The following is an 18807-nucleotide window of genomic DNA, read 5'->3' as shown; positions in this document are numbered from 1 at the left end:
GTGCCTTCCCAAGGTCCCCAGCACACACTGACTTCCTTGTACCATCCCTGTACCCCTACTCTTAACCTTGAAATAGCAGCCAAGACCACTCATTGCAGTGGCTGACCTGGGGACAGGGCTGACCAGTGTCAAAAGAGCTCCTTGCATACTGAGCCTGTGTTCTATCTACCTAGTGCTCCTGGGGGAAGAAGAGGGATGAGAGATAGAAGAAATGAGGCCCTGAGCCAAAAGTACTTCAGAGGGCCCGGCGGCGTGGCCTAGCGGCTAAAGTCCTCGCCTTGAAAGCCCCGGGATCCCATATGGGCGCCGGTTCTAATCCCGGCAGCTCCACTTCCCATCCAGCTCCCTGCTTGTGGCCTGGGAAAGCAATCGAGGATGGCCCAATGCATTGGGACCCTGCACCCGCGTGGGAGACCCAGAAGAGGTTCCAGGTTCCCGGCTTCGGATCGGCGCGCATCGGCCCATTGCGGCTCACTTGGGGAGTGAATCATCAGATGGAAGATCTTCCTCTCTGTCTCTCCTCCTCTCTGTATATCTGACTTTGTAATAAAATAAATAAATCTTTAAAAAAAAAAAAAGTACTTCAGAAAGATCGCTGGAAAGTAGGGTTAAAAGACAAGTGTATTTTGCTACACAATGATGAAACCCCTTCTCCCCAGCCCCATTATTACGCTGTGACAAGGATGCAGAATCGTTCCGGGGGTGCTCCTATCGGGATACCAGGGTCACCTGGAGGTGACTGCAACCTGTGTCTCAGCCAGCTTGTGAACTGCCATATGTCACAGGCCCAGCCGTTACCCCACCCCCACCCCACAAGGGCCGAAAGCAAGTGTTGACGCTGCACCTGCCAATTCTCCAGGGAGGCCTGAACCCCTCTCTGCACAGGCAACCTTCACTTTCCTTCTCTGTTCCTGGCAGTTTCTCCTTGTGCACCTGCCACTGAGGCTTGTCCCTGGCCCCTTGTCCCTCTCAAGCTAACAGCCCAGCAACAGCTTCTGTTGTGTAAATCATGTCCACAAACCAGATGTCTCTACCTGCACTCCAACGGGAGCCCACTTTCCCAAAGAGCAGAAAGTCTCCCAAGAAGAAGACCAGTCTCCTTCTGGTTCTCCCTACCTGCTCTCCAGGGGGGTGAGGATCCCAGAGGATGGGGAGGTACCCTCAGGTGATCTTGAAGCAAACATACAGACTCATAGTTGCTCCTTGAAATCATAACCACCGAAGCACATGATCCCTGGCATCTGTTTTGACAATTCCTCGAAGTGGCTTTTCAAACAGCAAGCCCTTGGGACTGGCATTGTATGGGCTAAGTCTCTGCCTGCCATGCCAGCATCCTTTATAGGCGCTGGTTCGAGTCCTGGTTGTTCTAATCCAACTCACTGATAATGCTCTTGGGAATAGCAGCAGAGGATAGCTCAAGTTCTTGGGTCCCTGCACCCACATGGGGAGGGGGGACTAGCAAGAAGCTCCAGGCTCTTGGCTTCATCCTGGTTGTCATGGCCATTTTGGGGAGTGAGCCAGCCAACAAAAGACCTCTTTCTGTCTCTGTAACTCTGCCTTTCAAATAAATAATAAGCAGATAAACAAAAGAAGGCCATCACACATATACATACATATATGTGCATATACATATACATTTACACATCATATATGTGTGCCTATACATGTATATATACATATATAGATGATATATCCTTTTATTTCTCTCTATATATAATTATTATATTGTATTTATTTATACATATAGTGAGCCCCTGGCATTTTCTATCACACCAGGGGAAACTCAATGCCAGATGAGCTTGAATCCAATCTTCACTCACTTACCCCATCAGCCCCACCTCCCACAGAGGGCAGTCTTACCCTGGTCTTCAGCGTTGGCCAAGACCTCCAGGGCAAGTATTTCAGGAGGTTCCAGTAGAATGGCAGGAGGAGCTCAGCCTCTCACCCTCACAAGCAGTTGTGGTGTACACAATAATTAGGACTTCCCCATGCAGGAAGATGGAGCAAGCACGGTTTTCCCAATGTAAGGAGATTCCAAAAGGGGAGCCAAGGGAGGCAAACCAGGTAGGGCATTTGGAACCCCAGGAAAGACATGGTGGTGATTTCTCTGGGTCTTCTGTTTGTCAGCCTGGAAGCGCACAAATGTTGCTTCAAGCCCTAGCAAATTCCTGCTTTCCATAGCCATAGCTTGGAAACAGAAAACTTATGGACAACAATGCCCCTTCTTCACCAGAACAGCATAGAAAACCGATCTCCCTTACACTCATGCCAGCCAAAGCCGAATGGGAAGCCAAGACTTTTATTGCTACCAGCTGCCTTAACTGCCACCTTCCCCAGAGTCATGTGGTGTCAAGAGGGTCCAAAGAGGGAACTGGGGCTTTCAACTCCATCACATAGTATCAATGTCCTGAGCGTCCTGTATGGGAGAAGATGAGGTGGGGAGCCTGAACGCCCCTCTACCTGGAAGCAATAAGGTGGTATCCCTGCCCTTTCCTGTGCCAGCACAGTCTTAGAAAAAAAAAGCAGCTAACAGGGAAAATTTCAGTTCAATTCAGTGCCTCATCATAGCAGCCCAGAGGTCCAAGTTTTGGTCAAATATCACCTGTCATATCAAGAACAGAAGATCTTAAACTGAATGAAAATGGAAACATCTCGAATCAACAGTGATGTTGGAATTATCTTGTAAAGGTTTACAAGCATCCATGGCAATTTAGAGGATCTCAACAAAAATGTGAAAGATTTATTAGAGCAGCCAGTATAACAGCTCAATTGGCTAATCCTACACTTCCAAACATCAGCATCCCATATGGGCCTTGCTGCTGGATCGGGGGAGGTAGGACATGAACCATCAATGCCAAAGTCGCAGGCAACAGCCACATGCTGGTTCCCACAACAGATTTTCTGCTGTTGAATTTTCTCAGTTATATTTGGCAGTGACTTAAGCAAAAAGTGCAATGCTGTCTGATATGATTCTGAGCACATTTAAAGGAAATATTTAAGGAATTATAAACGGGAAAGGGTGAAAGAATGTAAAGTTAAGATTTGTCCATTTCACCTGCATAAGTAAATGATGATAACAGTAAACTATTTATGACATACACAAAATGAAATACTTACGATCACAGAAAACTCTATACAAAGGCATACACTCAAAAATATATACATAAATCAAAACTGATTCTTACAACTGTTGAAGGAGCCCACTGGAAAGTAGAGATTATAAACAAAGAGAGTAAATATAAAACAAAAATTTAAATGGAAGACTTAAACCCTAGCATGCCAATAACTATGTTAAGGAGAAATGATCTAGATACATCAATTAGAAGTCAGAGATTATCAGATTATGTGTTGCCTACCAAAAAATAACATGTGTGCGAATTGAAAGTAAAAGGATAGGACAAGATACATCTTGTGAGAATGAATCAAGACTGAATAGGAGTGGCTATATGAAAATCAGATAAAGTTCAAAGCAGAGAAAGTCACGAGACAGAGCAAGAGACCTCACCTGATGACAAAAGTTCCAATTCAGCAAGAAGACATAGCATTCCTGAGGTATAAAACTAAACAGCTGCAAAACATGTGAGACAAAAGCAGATAGAAATTAAAGAATAGACACTTGCAGAAAGGTATCTATAGACTTCATTATTTCTTTGAAGCAAGCAACAAAACAATGAACAGAAAATCACCATTGCTCCAAGAGAATCAAGTTGGCTCATACAGAATACTTAACCAAAGCAGAATACATATTTATAAAACATCCACCAAGACAGGCTGTATTCTGAGCCATAAACAAAATTGAATTGATTGGAAATTAAATCCCAGTATAGACCGTGTGGCCTTTGAACCCAGGGAATCCAGTTGTAAACCAATGGGGGAAGGGAACGGAAGAGGATCAAACAGCAGACCTCGAAACGATCTGTGAATCAAGAGGCATCTTATGGGAAATTTGTAAAACTATATCATTTCCAAATAAGGGTTAATCCAGAGGGGTCAGGACTTGAGCGTGTCTGAATTGGGGGAACACGAGGCAGGAACAACAGTAGCCCACAGCAAAAAAACCAGCCAAGGCTTGACACGAACAAGCCTAATTCACTGGAGCAAAGGCAGCCACTAGACACTGCTGGAGAGATTGCACAACCATTGGTAAAACAAAACCAGGCAGCCTTGGCTTACTGGTTTATTACAGAAAAAGTAACTCTGTGTGGATCACAGAGGTACAAGCAAAGCTATAAAACTTTTATTGAAATAACTGCAGAACATCTTCAGGATCTGGCGTAGATCAAGAACTTTTAGACTTGACCCCAAAAGGCATGCTCTTTTAGAGGGAAAAAAAGCACAATACATTAAGTTTCATTAAAATTAAAAATAGGACTTGGCCAAACAACTCATTTAGAAAGATGAGAAGTTCATCTAGAGACAGAAATTATTTGCAAAGCACCTAGGCAGCAAAGGACTAGTATTTAGAATATTCTCAACACTCAAAGACACAATGAGGCATTTGCCTGAATAAGACATGCAGATTGCAAATAGGCACATGAAGCTAGGTTTAACACTAGGAAAATACAGTCTTGGGCCATATGAATCATCACCACATGGCCATCAGAATGTCTTAAATCAAACTTAGCGACAGCAGTGGATATACTGGCCCTCATGTGTTACCGGGTGAGGGGACGGCAGAGGGGGGAGAAATGGATAAATCGTGGACAATTATATGACTATTTGGGTCCAGTGCAGAGGTGTAGCAAGCTAATCTTCTACCTACAGTGCCAGCATACCATAGGGGCACTGGTTGGTGTCCCTGTTGCTCTAATTATTATCCAGCTCTCTGCTTACAGCCTGGGAAAGCAGCAGAGGATGGCCCAAAGCCCTGGGACCCTGCACCCAGGTGAGAGACCCGTAAGGCTCCTGGTTCCTGGCTTCGGATCATCTCAGCTCTGACTGTTTGGGTCATTTGGGAGTGAAGCAGTGAATAAAAAACCTCTATCTCTTCTATTTTCTCTGTAAAATCTGCTCCTCTTAAAAATTTTTATTTTTATTAAGAAGGCAGATTTACAGAGAGAAGGAGAGACAAAGATATTTCATCCACTGGTTCACTCCCCAAATAGCCAAAATTGGCCAGAGCTGAGCAGATCCAAAAACAGGAGCCAGGAACTTCTTCTGGGTCTCCCATGTGAGTGCAGGGTCCAAAGGACTTGGGCCATCCTCCACAGCTTTTCCAAGCACATTAGAGAGCTGGATCAGAAATGGATCAACCAGGACTTGAACTGATGACCACATGGGATACTGGTGCTTGAGGGTGGAGGATTAGCTTACTGAGCCACCATACTGGCCAAAAAATATGCTTTTCAAACAAGAATAAATAAATATTTTTTTAAAAGCTTGGCTGTTTTTTTTTTAGAAATCAACCACTCAACTGCCATACATCCCAGTAATTATATACCCAAACACTGATCCCAGAGAAATGAAATCCTACGTTCACACTCAGGTGCTTGTATCAGGTCTGCTTGCACGAGAAACAGCATACATAGCACTTAGACACCCATCAACACAGGACTAACTGTGGTATGTCTATACTGTGAAATACTAGCCAGCAGTGAACAGGAACTATCAATTCATGTGCCAGCCTGATTGAATCCGCAGAAAATTATGCCATGTGGGGAAAAAAGCTGGCCCTCAAAGATGCCAAACCACATGCTATTTGGAACTTTCTTGAAACGATTGCGTGGTTTGCATCTTGAAATGCAGAAAGGGACAGTAGATGAGTGGTTACCAGAAACAAAGATGCGGTATGGAAGGAGGGAAGGGCCCTGGCGTCTTAGAAGACTTCCCTGGGCTTCCCTCTGCTCCAGCCACCCCAGCAGCCCCTCTCACACCTGCCTCTAGACCCTGTGTGGAAACCTGTCCTAGCTCTCCATGCTCTGCCATGGGGTCCTTCAGAAAAGATATATCTGTTTAAGTATTGTTCTGTTTATTAAATATTTATTTATTTTTACTGGAAAAACAGATTTACAGAGAGAAGGAGAGACAGAGAGAGAAAGATTTTTCACTCACAGGTTCCCTCCCCAAGTGGCTACAATGGCTGGAGTTGAACTGATCCCAAGCCAGGAGCTTCTTCTGGGTCTCCCACATGGGTGCAGTGTCCCAAGGCCTTGGGCCATATCCTCGACTGCTTTCCTAGGACACCAGCAGGGAGCTGGATGGGAAGTAGAGCAGCCACTCATATGGGATCCTGGTGCATGCAAGGCAAGGACTTTAGTCACTAAGCTACTACATTGGGCCCTTAAGTATTGTTCTTACATTAACAAAAGTTTCATGCAAAATTCAGATAATATAAGGACATGAAGTAACATGAATCCTCTCCACACTCTCTCCCCTCACCACTGGCCCCAGGGCCATCATCACGCTGTAAGGAGCATTAGTGAAAACTAGGTAGCTGTGGCCCTTCTGCAGGCAGACCCAAAACCCTCACCAGCAGCAAATTGGGTCTAGCCAGCTATAAAAAGGAAAGCAGAACATAGAGCGAGCTTATTCCAGGAACGCAAGCTCAGCTCACCTCTAAACACCAAGCAAGGCTCTTGGCTTTGGATCAGCTCAGCTCCAGCCACTGCAGCCATTTGGAGAATGAACCATTGGCCAGAAGATCCCTTTCTCTCTCTCTCTCTCTCACACTCTCTCTCACGTGCTCTTTCCCTCCCTCTCTACCTCCCTCTCTGTAGCTCTGTCTTTCAAGTAAAATAAAGATAGAAATAAAGAATGAATAAGGCTTCCTACAGGTCTGAGAACACAGTGAGGATTCCACCTGGTAGCTTTCTCCAGCAGATGTATTAGCGGTACCTAGCAGATGTGCTAGTGGCATTCAGTAGCTGTACTGGCAGTATCTAGCAGGTGTACTAATGGATGAACCCCATTGCCAGAGCAATGAGGCAAGAAGAATAAATGAAAGAAACCAATCTGGAAAAGAAAAGTCAGACATTTTTATTAGCAGGTGATCTGCTTATGCACACATAAAACCCCAACAACTTTATATAATTACCATTAGATTTAATAAATACACTCATCATGCTGACAGGCTCCGCTGTTTAAATTGTATTTGTGCCTACTAACAAAAGCAAATTAAAATTTTAATACCAGTTTTACAACCGCATAAAACCCTGAAGTGCTTAAGGATATGCTTAAAACGTGAACAGGACTTGTACAGCGAGCACTGTAGCATAGTGCTTAGAAAAATAAAACAAGCGGCACTAGGATGTGCACTGACTGTCAGCGGCCCTATGGCTGAGAGGACCTTGGCCACACCCAATTACTTGGATCTAATCCCCAGCCCTGCCTCCAGACACCAGCTTCCTGCTGGTGCAGACCCTGCCTGGCAGGCAGCAGTGACGGCTCCATTAGTCGGGTGCCTGAAACCCAGATAAATGACTTGGGTTGAGTTCAGCTCCTACCTTTGGCCCTGGTGCAGTATTGACCATTACAGTATTAAACTAATGAATGTTTTCAGAACTTTTTTTAAATTCGCTGACTGCTAAACCTCCCTTCCAGACCCAAATACCATGGATGCTAGCGTCTATTGAAGCAGGCAGGTGTCTGAGCCTCCTTGTCCCCACCTGCACCCTCACCTCCACAGTGCCCCTCAGACCTGCCCAAGGCATGGCTCACCCTCAGGACCCTGCTCTGAGCCGTGGATTCCCCCCAACATTGCTCAACCTCAGATCCTGTCGTCTTGTCTCCTGCACTAGCCCAGCACCCTCTCAGACCCAGGGCCTGGCTGCTCTGTAGCAGGTGGAGCCCCAAGGTCCTTCCTGCCTTCTCAAGCAATAAGATGATGGTCCCAGACTTAAGGCCTCTCCCAAGTCACAAAAGTGGGGTGGAGTGAGAGACAAAAGGAAGCCATACCCACAGATGCAAGACTTCACCTGAATTACCCATGGCCCTTCCTGCCTATCAATCCCCAGCCAGGGTCAAGGCCCCAGGTGGAGGTGGCCCAAATGGGGGTCCCATGGGCAGGAACAGCACTGGAATGTTAGATTAACAGGCAAAGAATTCTTTGCAGAGGGTATTAGAACTTCCCTATGAGACGGAGGTGAGCTGGAAAAACGGAAGTCAGTTATGAGGGAGACCCCTTATCAGGGTGTTCCACATGCTTCCTAGGCCCGCTCCTTCATCCCAGTGAGAGACCCTTGGGAGTCACCTGAGGGCAGGGACCATGCTTCAGTCGAGCTGGGTGAGTCCTGCAGACAGCCAAGGCCAGTCCAGGGGCTCAACAGGCCTACCCGAGGAGAGAGGGCCCCAACCACTGGTCAGAGAGAGACGGACAATAATTCTTAAGTAGGACACTTCGTGAAAAGAACGGTTTCTTCTATATAAAAATGGATGTCCCATAATCCCTTACACCATGGCCCCAAGTATGGCAGGTGCCTTCTGAGAGCATGACATTCATGCCCCTATCCCACAGCTAGACACCTTACTGGGAGAACACAGCTGGGCTTCTCCAAGCCACCACATCCCTCTTTAGTCATTTCCAAACGCCATTTTTTGTACCGAGCATTCCATGTATTTCTCTGAGAGATACAGAAGTGCAGAGATTGGCCCAGGTCAAGGCTGGGAGCCAAGGATTCAATCTGGGTCTCCCACACAGGTGCACAGACCGACCACTCGAGCCATCACTGCATCAGTAGCAGGAAGCCAGAGTCAAGAGCCAGTTCGGAGCCCAGGTGCTCCAGTGTGAGACGTGAGCATTGCAAACTGGAGTCGTAACCACCAGTACAAATGCCCATCCCAACGCATCTCCTAACATGTGCGGCTACCACTCTCGCCATGCTTGGCATTAATCAGACGTCACATGATGTCAGTTGCAAATGAGATTTATTGTGCAGGTACCCAGAGCACAGTGCATCAGAAAGCAGAGGGGAACAAGAAAAGTTATGTACACAGCAGCACGCATCTCCCAGCACTGCTAGGGGAAATACGGTCTTGAGAAGGAACCAGTGTACTTCCCAGGGTCCTGGATCCCCACTCCCATAAAGGAACCAGCACAGATGGACAATATAAGGAGGCATGGAGGCCCGGAGTGGGGCATGGTGGGAAGACAAACTTAGGTAATGAAGCTTCTTTTCCAGGACACAGCAGGTGTCACTGGCTCTGGTTCACTGCTTTGGAGAGAAGATGGAGTATGCACATCCCTTTCCCCAAAATGCTGACGAGAGACAGGTTTCTAGATTCTGGAGCAGGAGAGTTGAGGGCAGGTGGAGGCACAGAGGGATCACATCCTTATCTGAAGGAAAAGGTCACACCGGAACTGCTTTGACCTGCACCCTTCTCAGAGCTGGAACCTCCCCGGGAGCCTCCTCCAGAGCTAAAGCCACCGCCAGAACCGGAACCAGAACCTCCCCTGGAACCTCCGCCAGAGCTAAAGCCACCGCCAGAACCGGAACCAGAACCTCCCCTGGAACCTCCGCCAGAGCTAAAGCCACCGCCAGAACCGGAGCCAGAACCTCCCCGGGAGCCTCCTCCAGAACCGGAACCAGAACCTCCCCTGGAGCCACCGGATCCATAGCCTCCTCCTCCTCCACCACCTCTGGAGCTGGACCCTCGGCTTCCAGAACCGTAACTGCTACTTCCAGAGCTGAATCCTCCTCCAGAACTGGAACCTCGGCCTCCAGAACCGTAGCCTCCTCCAATGCCAGCCCGGGAGGCCACGTTGGAAGAGAAGGTGCTGCTTGTCACCGCTGCAGAGAGAGAAAGAGACATGGTCATTGCCCAGGCCACCACTACCTGCACCTGCCATGCCGTAAACACCACCCCCAGGACAGGAGCATGCCCAGCCACTTACACACAGTCACGTTGTTGCTGAAGTCTGACGACATCCTACAGGGGAAGGAGAGACAGAGACCATGGCGGTGAGCCAGGGTGTGTGTGTGTGTGTGCACCTGCATGGTTTAAGCCTGTCCCCCGGCCCCTGTCCCGCCTCACAAGGAGTTACTCATGCATGGCTTGCACCTCTACCCCTCACGCTGATCATAGGTGCTGGCATGGGCTTGCGTCGCAGGCCAACTTGCTGCTCTGCTCTCAGGCAGCACTGAGCCAAATGCCCGAACAGCAACTTGGCTTTCAAATTCAACATACCGTATGATCCGGCAATAGCACTCCTAGGAATATATCCAGAACACTTGTTTTATGAGAAACCAACATGCACTCCTATGTTCATAGCAGCACAATCAGTATTTGCAACTCAGTTTTGCACCTAGAGCTATTTGGCCGGGGGATGAGGGGTGGGGATGTCTGTTTTTCAGCTGCACTGTGTGTGTTGCATCCAGGAAGAACTGCAGCTCTGGACAGCTCCCTTCCTCCTGCCCTCTCCTCTGTTTCCACCGAATGCTCAAGCTACAGAATGACTTGCTGATGGTCCTGGGGTAGCTTCCTGACTGCCACCAGGGCTGCCTGTGATACTGGCCCAGGTCTCAGGCCACACAGAGAGCAAAGAGTCCCTTTTTGCAGGCAAATGCCTCTGTTCCTGCCTCTACCCCTGCCCTGCCCAGGGCAGCACGCCCCAGCCAGCCTGCACCTCCCCACTTTTTCAGGTGCAGTAGTAGGAAGAGCTGTCATTCACCCTATAGACTAAGAGCCCAATGTTTCAGATGGCCCAGAATGAGCATGTTTCACATCATTTTGTTTGCTCTTTCAGCAGATCCCAGGGGGTGTTTAATGTGTTGCTTAAACTAACATACTATGCTTGGCCAGTGCGTTCATTTTGATGAATGCACAACCATACACTAATGTTTCCTCCTTTTTTATGCCTGGGTATCATGGCCAAGGCAGCCCTCCTCCATCAGAAGCCCTGTCCCATCCTCTGCTGTCCCTACCTTCACTCTAGCCCTAGTTCCAGGGGACCCTTCTTCCCCTCCCAGTGCCCCGCACCTGCACTCCTCGCCCTCCAGCAGCTTGCGGTAGGTGGCAATCTCCACATCCAGGGCAAGCTTGGTGTTCATGAGCTCCTGGTAGTCACGCAGCAGCCGGGCCAGGTCCTCCCGGGCCTGCTGCAGGGCATCCTCCAAGTCTGTGAGCTTACTCTTGGCATCTTTAATGGCATTCTCGCCCCTCTGCTCAGCATCAGCAATGGAGTCTTGGACACTCTTGCACTAGGAGAAAAGCAGAGAAGGATTCTGTTTGGGCAGTGGGCCGTCAGACCTGGCAGAGGGGATGTGTGGGGCAGAGACATTCAGGGTCTGGTCCTCCGTGGAGTCCGTGTAAGTCACAAACAACCAGAATGGGACTCTGCTGCCTTGGAACACTCACCTCCTACCTCCCTTTCAGCTTCCCCCATAATGCCCTCTGCTGCCCTCAACACCAGCCCAGAGCCCTTCTCCTAGCTTGTGGACACCATGACCATGCTCTACTTTGTAATGCTTCTGCTGTTAACAGAGTCAGCTCAGCTCCTGTGTCATCTACTACAAAACCGGAGACTGCCCCTGGGGATCGACTTCCTTGGTCATACCCCGCAGACAGGTCTCTGGGGCCAAGCACAGGGAAGCTTCAGGTTCAATCCAGCAAGTCAGACAAACTTGTGCCCTGGTTGTTGTTGCTCCCTCTCACTCACATGAATAATCAGAAAGTGACCCTGATTCTTGCCTTTGGCTAAACCTTCGTCAGGGTGTTTGAAAGCCCTTAACGCTGGATCAGTACCTGCTAGAGTGGTGCTTCTTGTTGACTACCTCTCTCTCTCTCTCTCTCACACACACACACACACACACTGAGAGAGAAGCTTGCACCCATCAGGACTCCCATTCTACCACATTCAGCCAGGGGCTGGGCCAGTGGGGCTGAGCCAGTGGGTGGAGTGGGGCCTCACCTGCTTCTTCACATGGCTGATGTCCCCTTGCAGGCGCTGGATCATGCGGTTCAGCTCACTGATCTCCATCTTGAGATCCTTCAGGCTCTCCCCGTGTTTCCCAGCAGTCACCTGCAGCTCCTCGTACTATGTGGGCACAAGAGGACAGCTCACAGGGAAGGTAAAGCTCGACTTGTGCCCATAAAGGGGTGGTGGGTGGAGCAGCAAAGTTCAACCAAGCTGGAGGTGCTGGTCACATTCATGACAGGTGGGAGAGCAACCACGCCCAATCCCATATCAAAGGACTCAGTGCTATTCTCAACACCCCTCCTTCTCAGCAGCAATGCCCAAGTTAGGTTCAACAAGTCACGTCACCACGCACTTCCTGGTTGTGTGTTCCCTGTACTCGCCTTGCTGTGGTACAGCGCCTCGGCCTCCTCCTTGCTCCTCTGGGCAATGTCCTCATACTGACTGCGAACCTCGGCGATGATGCTGTCCAGGTCCAGCGAGCGGTTGTTGTCCATGGACAGGATGACATTGGTTTCGGTGATGTGGGATTGCATCTGGGCGATCTCCTACAGTACACACGTGGCAAGTAATCAGCTTTAAGGACATGCTGGGGTGGGATTCACCTGTGTTCTCAGACTTCTGTATGTCTGACCATCCTGAGCAAAAGCTTTGAGCAGCTATAATTAGCACTCCCCTCTCCTACCCCCTCCACCACCACCACAAGCCCATCCAGCTCAAATGCCTGCAATGTCCTTCCTGGTTCACAAACCCTCAGTGGCACTCAAGTTGGGCAAGGCAAGAGGAGAGCCATAATGCATTTGAAGTGTCTGGGGTATAGGATTGGGCAAAGGGTAAGTCAACTGGATGTGGGGGGTGGGGTGCAGAAAGAGGAGGTTATCCTGGAATTTCCTGTCCCAGACTTCCCAAGACACCCCAAAACCTGTGTTGTAGAAGCTCCCTCCCACTAGGGGGTAAGGGGCTGGAATGATAGCACATTGAAGCCACCCAGGCTGTCGACCCCACTCCAGCTACCTGCTCACCAGCTGGCTGGGACTCCAGCGGGAAGGGCAAGAAAAGGGGATCTATCTGAGATTGACCTCCTTACCGCAGCAAAGAGGACCTGGAAGAATTCAAGTTCTTCTCGCAGCACATCCACCTTGGCCTGCAGCTCCACCTTGCTCATGTAGGCATTGTCCACATCCTGTAGGGAAAGTCTGGTAAAACTCATGCTCCCTGCAAGGACTCCCTTAGCCTCCCTTGGGCGCCACCTTCACCTGCTCCTTTGTTAACAGTTCTCTAATATCCCGCATCACCCTGCTGGAGAGCTACATCCCCCACAGAACCTTCTTAGGGATGCAGTCCACCAAGTACTCCCATGAGGGGCTGAATGCACATGTCTACTGCACATATACATGCACACCACATACCCCTACATGCATACGCTAGACCATGAAGTTCAAGTGGGGCCAAGCCGTGTTCACCAGCCTCCCTTTCCTATTTGTGGCAGACTACACGCCCACAACAGAGTGTGGTGACCTCCATGGGCTGTCACAGCCCTCAGTTCTTCCATCCCTCCTATCTATCCCACCTCTCCAGAAGGTCCCTGGAAGATAACACCAGGTCCCTGCAAGAACCAAACCAAGTACACCACCATTGGCACAGCCAATGGCAACTTAAGGCAGAGTGCTACAGCAGTCCCATTCCTCCTCAGCTCTTTATAACAGGGATGAGGCATGCTGCGTGTGTATGTGTGTGTGTGTGTGTGTGTGTACTTTTCATGATCCAAGAGAGCCTCGGAGTACACGACTGGGGAGAAGCAATCTACCAGATACATATGGAGAAATTGTCTCCCCCAAGCTTGACCCACAGACGCAGCTCACTACCTCCTCCCCATCCCTGCCCACTGCTCTTTGTGCTCGGAGCTGTCTTCCAGCCTGCCTGTCTGGAGCCAGCGGAGTGGGAAGCAGCTGGAGTGGATGTTCCCTGCTTACCTTTTTAAGCGTCACAAAGTCATTCTCAGCGGCTGTGCGCTTGTTGATTTCATCCTCATACCTGTGGGGAGCCAGATGACAAGGCCATTAGAGTGGTGGTTTCTTTTTTTTCCTTTTCCTTTTTCTACTGGACTCACCCCCCATTGTCTGGGAGTTTTGTACAGTCTGAATGCCTCCATGGGAATGCTCACATCCAGATAACAACGGACTGCTCTCAAATTGATCCTGTTACGCAAAGCATGTGACCTCTAGGGCCCTCACATCTTCTTTGCCAATAAATATTCAACGAAGTCACAGAGGTCTCTCCCGCTCATCAACAGGAGGGGAGTGACTTCGGGACAGGGAATCAACAGATGGCTCCATTCAGCCACTAGAGACCCTCTCGTGCTTGATCCGCCACCTACTTCTTTTTGAAATCCTCAACAAGATCATGCATGTTGCCCAGTTCTGAGTCCTGGGATGTCCTCTCTGCCGAGAGCCTATCCACCGTCTTCTTGAGATCGCTGATGTAGGCCTGGAACAGTGGGTCCAGGTTGGTGGTCCGCGTGCTCACATCTATCTGCTGCAGCAGCTCCCATTTGGTCTGCAACACCTGGTTCTGCTGCTCCAGGAAGCGCACCTGCCATGGGCGGGAAAGAGAGCATGTCAATCCAAGGGCCTCCTGCACATCCTGGCACCTGGCCTCCTTGCCTTCATCTGGCTCAGCCAAGACGCCCTATCCCACGTCCCCACCCAAGATTTTGTTGGAAGCTGCTCCCAAGACCCCAGTCCATTTCCTTCCCTTATCCTAGCTGAATCCCCACCAAAGGGCTTGCAGGTTCTGAAGATGGCAGCAGGCCTCCACTGGCAGTCTGTATGGGAGTCCTCAGGAGCAGGGCTGCCCGCTTGGTTTTTCAATGCCTGCCCCTTTCCCTGAGAGGAATCAAGACAGGTTCGCCTGCCTTGAACCCAGAGAGCGTTCAACAAAGCTCCCAGGTAGTAGAGAGAGGGACTTATGGGCCACAGCACCGAGAACCTTTCTCTCCAGGTCAAGCTTTCCTTCAGCATCCCCCCCCCGCCCCCCCGCCAACAAAGCGGCAGTTTCAGATTCGGCTTCCCAGAACAGAAGAACGGAACACAGAAATCATTTGCAGAGAAAAACAAAATGGCCCAGAAGGCACCTCTCCCATGCTTTCCATGGCCAGGATGCAACTGGCCATTACTCGCCTTTCTGTATCATTTCCAGAGCTTTCCATAAGGATGGGACAAAAGCGACAAAGGGGGCAAGTCATTCCTGGCTACAGACTGGCCTCATCCTCCTCACTCGCAGTTTACAAATCACCCAGGCCCCTAGCAGACCCGGCCCCGGTGGGGTTCTTCCAGGCCTGTCTCCCCACCACCACTCACCTTGTCGATGAAGGAGGCAAACTTGTTGTTCAGAGTCTTGATCTGCTCCCGCTCCTGAGACTTCACATTCTGGATCTCGGGATCAACTTGGACATTGAGAGGTTGCAGGAGGCTCTGATTGACGGACACTTCGTGGATGCCTCCACCAGGAAATCCTCCAGGTCCGAAGCCACCGGGACCTCCAAAGCCACCAGGACCCCCAAAGCCGCCGGGACCGCCAAAACCGCTGCCACCGCCAAAACCGCCGCCACCGCCAAAGCGGCCTCCGCCGAAGCCGCCTCCAAGGCCACCTCCAAAGCCGCCGCCACCGCCGCCAAGGCCACCTCCAAAGCCGCCTCCTCGGCCACCAAATCCACCAGCAGAGCCGAAGCTTCCACCTGCTCCGGCCACACTTATGGAGATGCTCCTGGATCCCCCAAGGCCGACCAGACTCCGGCTGCCGAAGCCTCCTCCGCCATAGCCTCCTCCGCCCCCGCCGTGGCGGCTCACGCAGGAAAAGCCGGAGGTGGACCTGCGGCTCCCACCGGAGACCACCGCGGAGCCACTGCTGAAGCCACGGAAGCCCCTTCCGCCGCCTCCTCCTCTCCGAGACCGGCACGACATCTGACAACTCATGATGGTTTTGCTCAGCGAGGAAGGTGGATGGTTTGCGCGAGAAGAGTGGAGACTGAGAACTGTGCTGCCAGGAGCCTGCAGGGTCCCCTTATATACAGGCCGGCTAGGTATTGCTGCACCTGGGCGTGGGCCCGCTTCGACACGGGTTTGTTCTGCCTGCAGGCTATTCCCTGTGACTGACGATCAAGCTAATAGCCATTGGAAATCTACCACCCAGCTCCATCCCAGAACTGGCTTCGATTGCGAAGGTGTGCTCTTTATCTGGCCATCTGTCAGCAGTTTGGTTTTTGTAAAATCATCAAACGAGGAGATTAGCTTGGGGTTTCTCAATCAGAAAAATGAGGACCTGGTACAGAACATTGCTGCCGGTTCAGCACCCACCCAAAGGAGGCTGCTGCCCACCAAGGTGAAGGGGCTGACAGCTGGACAGGGACCGTGAGAGCACCCTCCCTGAAAGTCACCGACAAAGAGCTGTCACTTTTCATAGCATCTAGTCCCTTTCTTCCCCATCCTGGCCACACCAGAAACACACCATAATTGAGCACCAAACACAGCGAACTTTCCCCTTGGTAACCATCAGCCCTGGCATTCCTCCCATTTCTCCTCCCCCCCCCCAACACACTTGAAAACCCAAAGGATGAGGGGCTTCTGGGAAGCTTGTTTCTGGGGCCCAGATGACACAGGCATCTGATAAAAGGTTGCAACCAAAATCTTGACCAAATCCAGAGATGCACGGGTGGTTTGAGCCCAGCAGCCAAACAGTCAGCAAGGCAGGCTCCTCCTTGGTGGAATCCAGGGAGGGCTGAATGCCACAACACCCACCAAAGCAGGTGGGAGCCCTCAGGTGCACGAAGCATTCACCCCCACGCTGGTCTCTGCTTCGTCCATGGGGCTCACAGTGCATGGTAGAGGCCCTCAAAGTAAGAACTAAGCTGAGGGAAGTGCTGGATTGAAGAGCTCCCTTTAGGCCATTGATTGGCCATATGGCCTTTAAACTGAACTTGAACTGTGGCCTGCCCTGTGAAGTCAAGAGTTTCACATTTTGTGTTTGGAGACGACAATGACCATGATTAGCATGAGGGTCGGTGTTTGTGGACATGGCAAAATGACCTCCTTTCTTCTGCCCTTACGGTGTTCTGTCCTGCCGACTCTGCCCAAGTGGTCCATTCAGGCCCCCTGCAACACCCAAACCACATAGAGTCACTGTCAAATCAGGTCAAACACACAGTTTAATTTCAATTAAGTTGGATCTTGGGTGATCCATAACCGTATTGCAACATCAGTAGAAAGCAGAAGAGGGAGAGGAAGAACAACAAGCTGGAAGAGGCTAAATATGGTTCCCACTACGTAGCAGAAACCGAACAGCGTTGACTTCCCAGCACGCCCCCTCCAGCTTTCCCTGTGCTCGTGGCGGGGGAGAGAGTTAAGAAGGCGCTGTTCGCAGTCTTAAATTTGTAGTAAATGCTAATTGAAGTCGCCAATCCACACGCTGTTCAGGCCTTTTTCCTAACCTGGCTTACATAATTGTAGAAGCTCTGGAGAGGCTCAATCCCAAGCCAAATGTGTCATTATCCATGGATTTCTGAACAACGCCCTCCTTATCCGTGACTCCCCTGTGACTATGCCAAGACCAGGCAGGCTGTGAGAGATTCCAGATCCCTCTGTGGAGCAGGAAGGGAGCGAACACAGCCAGGCGTACTGCATTTTGAGTCGGCCCTTACACCTCCTCTCCTCTCTCTCCCCGCCACCTCCATCTCTGCCTTCCCTTTCTGTACCCACCCACCACTTTTCCAAGTGAAGGTGAAGGTGAATCCATTCCTCTCTCGAAACACGCAGGGCAGACTCAATGCTACTTTGGCACCCTGGAAGACGTTTTATTTTCACATGTTCCTCTGATCATCATTTGATTATTCTTCATGTGCTTTTCTACATAATACACGTTAAGTTCCTGAAGAGAATGAAATGTGAGCCAAGAACTTGATCTGGGACCAGTGTGGTGTCTCCACAGATTAATCCTCTGCCTGTAGCACAGTATCCTATGTGGGCACCAGTTTGTGTACCGGCTGCTCCACTTCCAGTCCAGCTCCCTGCTAATGCACATGGAAAGACAGTGGAAGATGGTCCCTGCACCCATGTGGGAGACCTGGAAGAAGCTTCTGGCTCCTGGCTTTGGATCAACTCAGCTCTGGCCATTGCGATCTTTTGTGGAGTAAACCAATGTCTCTCTCTTTAACTCTGCCTCTCAAATAAAAGTAAAATAAATTTTTAAAAATGTTTTTGATCTGGCAGTGATTTTTTTTTACCATGATCCTCAATTTTATCTTCTGTAAAATGGAAGCATTTGCCCAGGATTCCTACCATCCCATAGGAATATCAACCTATTGGTGTTGTGGAATTGAAACTCTGTCATCTGAGAACAGAATAAGAATCCTGGAGAACTAAGCCTTCTCCCAGCTGCTCAGGTCTTCTCTCAGTAAGCTGTCAACTCCTTCAAGGTCCTAAACATTTCCTCCCAGCTTTTCAAGGGCACGTCCAGCAGGGCTGACAGTGGGGTCAGCCACCAGGAATAAATGAAGCTCTCAGCAGCTTGAGATGATGCAGATGCTCTCTGGATTCCGCACTGTCTGTGTGTCCCCAGCAGTGCGCCTGCCCCCTGCCTCCTCGTTGCCCCCTTGCTTGTGCTGCAGTGAGTCTAATCCCAGGACAGAGCAGCTCAGGGCCCCCCTGTGTCATCATCCCATGCTTTCCCCACTCAGCACACAGTCAATGATCAGCATTCCCTTGCCGTGGTTCCTGCTGGTTTCCTCTGATGTGTGGCTGCAGGACCAGCCACGTGCTGAGCTTCACAGCCCTCCACGCCCCTGTTGCCTACATAGCCCACCTGGAGCTGTGCCAAGAGTCTCGCTGCCCCAAGGGCTCAACATATCAACTGTCAAGCCCTCCTCGGTTATTGGGATTTTTGAAAAAAAAATCTCTCTCCTG

The 18807-nt window shown here is 50.2% G+C and overlaps 1 protein-coding gene across 1 annotated transcript; it reads right to left on the bottom strand.

Moving 5' to 3' along the window:
• Positions 1-9267: 9267 nt before the first annotated feature.
• Positions 9268-15825, bottom strand: KRT2 (keratin 2). The gene is made up of 9 exons (XM_058673797.1): positions 15211-15825; positions 14229-14443; positions 13825-13885; positions 12939-13034; positions 12235-12399; positions 11846-11971; positions 10915-11135; positions 9830-9864; positions 9268-9725 (listed from the first exon to the last, which is right to left on the bottom strand). Exons 1-9 carry the CDS (start codon positions 15823-15825, stop codon positions 9268-9270), a joined length of 1992 nt encoding a protein of 663 aa, XP_058529780.1.
• Positions 15826-18807: the final 2982 nt, after the last annotated feature.

Source organism: Ochotona princeps, chromosome 15, assembly GCF_030435755.1.
Source record: "Ochotona princeps isolate mOchPri1 chromosome 15, mOchPri1.hap1, whole genome shotgun sequence".
NCBI lineage: Eukaryota > Metazoa > Chordata > Mammalia > Lagomorpha > Ochotonidae > Ochotona > Ochotona princeps.
This window is presented reverse-complemented; position numbering and strand designations above follow the sequence as displayed.